The sequence below is a fragment of the Mandrillus leucophaeus genome, unplaced genomic scaffold (assembly GCF_000951045.1).
Source record: "Mandrillus leucophaeus isolate KB7577 unplaced genomic scaffold, Mleu.le_1.0 Scaffold1285, whole genome shotgun sequence".
Taxonomy (NCBI): domain Eukaryota; kingdom Metazoa; phylum Chordata; class Mammalia; order Primates; family Cercopithecidae; genus Mandrillus; species Mandrillus leucophaeus.
This window is the reverse complement of record NW_012101238.1, coordinates 109,678-114,333: the sequence shown is the minus strand read 5'-3', so window position 1 is coordinate 114,333 and position 4,656 is coordinate 109,678. Positions and strand designations below refer to the sequence as shown.

At 40.9% G+C, this 4,656-nt stretch overlaps 1 protein-coding gene across 2 annotated transcripts in view; it reads left to right on the top strand.

Moving 5' to 3' along the window:
• LOC105533775 (cystatin-13-like) overlaps window positions 1-4,115 on the top strand; it is a 22,960-nt gene extending 18,845 nt beyond the window's left edge. For both annotated transcript variants that reach the window (XM_011972302.1, XM_011972303.1), the window contains exon 4: window positions 3,771-4,115. In XM_011972302.1, coding sequence (XP_011827692.1) covers window positions 3,771-3,854 — 84 coding nt within the window. In that variant the 3' untranslated portion in view covers window positions 3,855-4,115. The remainder of the gene's footprint in view (window positions 1-3,770) is intronic.
• Window positions 4,116-4,656: the final 541 nt, after the last annotated feature.

Here is a 4,656-nt window from a genome sequence, read left to right as displayed (position 1 = left end):
CTATTTTTTAAAATTTATTTTTATTTATTTTTAAAAATAAATTTTATTGGATATATTTAAAATGTATCACATGGTATTATGTGATTCATATAGATGGTAAAACGGTTACCATTGTGAAGTAAAATAACATAATCTCACATAATTATGCATTGTTTTTGTGACACGAACAACTATATCTAGTCATCTAAAAGAAGTTCCAAATATAGTGTCATTTAATTAACTCATGATGTACATTAAACTTCATCCTATATCTGCTAATTTGTAGCTTCTAGCCTACATCTCCCAACCCCCCACAGCCTGCTCTGTGGGTAACCATTACTTTATTCTCTCTCTGTATATTTGACTCTTTTTTTTTAGATTCTACATATAAGTGTGATCATGCCATATATTTCTTTCTGTGTCTGGCTTGTTTCACTTAGTGCAGCCTCCTCCAGTTTCATCCTTGTGGCCAATGACATGATACCCTTCTTCTTTAAGGCTGGATAATATTTCACTGTGTGTGTGTACTGCATCTTCTTTATCCATCCACCAGTTGATGGGCACTTACATTGTTTCCACATGCTGGGTATTGTGAATAATGTTGCAATGAACACATGAGTGCAGCTATCTTTATGAAGTGACGATTTTATTTCCAGAGGGATTGCTAAGTCATACGGCAGTTCTATTTTTAATTTCTTTAGGAACCTCCATACTGTTTTTCATAATGACTGTGCCAGTTTACATTCCCAGAAACAGTGTACAAGGGCTCTTTTCTCTCCACACCCTCACCAACATTCGTTATCTCTTGACTTTTAGGTAATAGCCATCCCAAAGGGTATTACTATTTATTTTAAAAAGTAAAATGCTACACATCTATTATGCTCCCCCTCAAAGATAACCACTCTTCTATCATTGGTGGGTAACATTTCTACCTATGTTTAAAAACTTTTGCCTATGTAAAAGAATTTTGTCTGCTTTTCAAAATTTACATAAATTTTGGAACTTTCTGTTTTGTTTTGTTTTTTTATTTATAGGACTTGCTTTTTAATATCCTTCTTTTTGGAGCAATAAGGCAGCTCCTGTTGGGGCCACAGCCTTAGGTGGAGGAACACAGCCAACCCGCTGTGACTCCCTGACCTCACTCTACTCCTGCTTCCCACTTTTCTGATTTTATTCCCCCTTGGCCAAACTCAACTGGAAGCCAGGAGGGCCCACTGACACTGTCCATGGTGGTCATAGAGCAAGGGTGCCCATTGGCATGGTCCAGAGAGGTCAGAGGATAAGGGTGTCCATTGAAGCAACCCACAGAGGTCAGAGGTCAAAAGTGCCCATTGGAGAAGCCCATGGAAATCAGAGGGTAAGGGTGCCCATTGGTGTAGTCCATGGAGGTCAGAGGGTAAGGGTGCCCATTGGTGTAGTCCATGGAGGTCAGAGGGTAAGGGTGCCCACTGGAATTTCCCATGAAGGTCAGAGGACAAGAGTGCCCACTGGAGCAGCCCATGGAGGTCAGAGGGTAAGGGGCCCACTGGTGTAGTCCATGGAGGTCATAGGGTAAAGTTGCCTATTGGAGTGGCTCATGGAGGTCAAAGGGCAGGGGTGCCCAATGGAGCTGCCCATGGAGATCAGAGGGTAAGTGTGCCTATTGGAGCTGGTTATAGAGGTCAGAGGGTAAGGGTATCCACTGGATCCGCCCATGGAGGTCAGAGGGCAAAGGTGCCCATTGGAGCAGCCCATGGAGGTCAGAGGGCAAGGGTGCCCATTGGAGCAGCCCATGGAGGTCAGAGGGCAAGGGTGTCCACTGAAGCAGCTCATGGAGGTCAGTCTTCCAAGACAAGCCAGGTAGAGACAGGAGGAGTGCAGACCTCGGGGGACAAAAGGAGAAAATTTAACACAGTGGCAAGGGTGGAGATGTGAGAGCCATATGAGTCCATTATTAGTCTATTGAGATACCTCGAATGAGAGATAATGTTGATTAGATTGGGGAGGTGCTCAGATTCTGGGTCTATGAAAGTTTGTTTAGAATTTGCTGATTGATTAGCCATGGAGTGTGAGAGGAGGAAAATCAGGATGGCTTCGGGTTTAAGAGGTTGGGAGGTGGTTTACTGTCTTTGCTTTCTCTTATGATTGCATCCTGTATCTTGAGTACATGGCACTCAATAAACTTTTATCCACTTGCCCACATCTATTTACCATGTGGAGATTTTTATCTGTCTCTGCCCTTGCATGGGATCCTTTCCTGTTTCATAAAGCTCCCATAGATTGGACCCTATCTGTTTTCTTGGTTTATTTATAGGTATTTAGAAAGGAAGAAAGTGCGGGTATCTGGGATCCTTGGAAAATAAATATTAAAACAATATGATTTTAAATAGTTACTGGCCTGATTCAGTCAATGTAAAAAATTTGGAAATTTTAAAAAATACTAAGCTTTTTAAAATCAACTATAAATACCCTTATCCAAATCTTACCACTGTAAATATATTGATATATATTTTAGTTTAAAAATATTTTATGTTTATATTTTTTGTAGCTGAGACCATAATGAATGCTGTTTCATGATCTAGATTTTCATTTAATAATAAAACCTAAGCATTTCTAAAACTGTAAAATTAGAACATCATGTAATGAAACTATTTGATATTATTTTATGATGCTTCTATATATTATTTAGCCAATTCTTGAGAATTGATTAAGATTTTCCCTAATTTTTAGCTACTATGGACAGTGCTATAATTAATAGTATTATTTCTATGTGTGTGTATGTCTGATTATTGTTTCCTTATAGGCAAGGTTCTCAGAAATTGAATTACTAATCCAATATTTTTTCACCTCTTAAAAATTTTAATATATATTGCTAAAATATCCTCTAGGGTTGAGCTTGATAATTGGGTTATTCAGGTCCTCTGTCTCCTGATTGTTTTCTGTCTACCTTGGCTGGTCCAGAAGTTAAGCGATTACTTAGTCAACTCTCTGGCAAACCTGATGCCCACTCTTTCTCTTTGCACCACTGGCACACACAGGCTCCCCCATCCCTGGATCCCCCTCCGGCCCAGGTGTAGGAGCCTGGACTCAGTTCTGCAAGGCGCTGTCTGGGTTGCTGGTGGCGTGTCCTATTTTCTCACCCAAACTGTTCCTACACCTTTATATCTTACACAACTTCTTCTCTACTTGATGCTGTCATTCAAGTTTACACTGACTTCATGGAAGTATTCTTACTTTATATTTTTATTATAAATGAAGATTTTAGGAGAGAGAGTAGGGAAACAGTGTTCTCGTTCCCAGGCAGGGAGCCAAAAACCCACATATTCTGCAGGACTCTGGGATGAGAGCTACTTGTTTCCTTCCAGTCCTACAGCTGCAAGCTTTCATCCTTGGTTGCTGGCAAATTTTTATTTCCCCAAGGGGTCCCTATTCTTACAATGTTGCATTCCCTGGGTAGGGCTCTGTGCAGCCTGGGGTCTCTGTGGGATACAGGGAGTCCATGTGGATGGATGAGAGTCAGGGCTGGAGTTGGGGATTTTCCAATAATAACCCGTCCTTGGGCTCTGACCCTTGCTCTCCTGGAGTGAGTGAAGCCACACCCATGATGGCTCAGATCACAACAGGTGAACCGATGAGGACTTCTTTGGTGAGGGGGCTGGATCCTCTGTTGTCTGACGAGGCATGGCTGACTCAGACAGATTAGCCCTGCTGATTCTAACTCCTGCCTGGAAATAGGAACTTCTGCTTTTGTCTTTTTTTTTTTTTTTTTTTTTTTTTAAATAGAAGCTGAGTATTCTTTTTGTCTCTTTCAGGTGGTTTTTTGTACTTTTATTGTCGCATCTAAACCATGGAAATTTGAACTCACCATGCTGAAGAAACAATGCAAAGATATGTAGTTATCTTCTAGCGTGTTTTGCACACTCATTTCCATTTTAAAGAAGAAGCAAAGACACTTGCAAGAACTAGAACAACACAGTTAACCCATTGACTTCATTTGTTTGGGCTTTTTGCATTTTTGTGTGTTCTTCAAGAGCTGGTGTTGAAAATCCATGATGTGTTTTGACAGCATTACACAGCCTATTCCAGCTGGATACTTCACCTACTAGCTGGGATAATCTGCTACCAATAAATGGAAGCAGTTTCTACACCTCACCCAACTCTGAGTACAAATTACTTTTCATGGACAAATCTTTCTAGATAACCAGAAGACCCAGTCCTCAATTGCTTCAAGCATGCTGGCACTTTCTGTAAGGCTCTGAGAGTCTGGCTGCCTTGAGAGTTTCTGTTCATGGATTTCTACAGAAATCTCCCTTCCCAGGACTTTTTGGAAGATGCAGCCTGTTAGCTTAGAAACAGCTAGTTTTAACCAGATCCAACCAGAAAGACAGTTTGGCCATTTAGAGATTTTCATTGGTTTTGAATTGAAGCAGAAAAGTTAATGATGCAGGGAGAGAAGACTGCATTCGTGTGTGTGTGTGTGTGTGTGTGTGTATGCATGCGTGTGCATGTCTGTGCATCAGTGTGTGCTCACAGTTAGATGTATCAGTTACTTAATGCTGCATGACAAATCACCTGATCACTTAATGGCTCAAGCAATTTATTTATATGTCTCATGGTGTCTGTGAGTCAAGCATCTCTGGGTGGCCTGACTGGGCAGCTCTGGTTGTCACGTCTCATTGAGTTACACTCTGATATTGG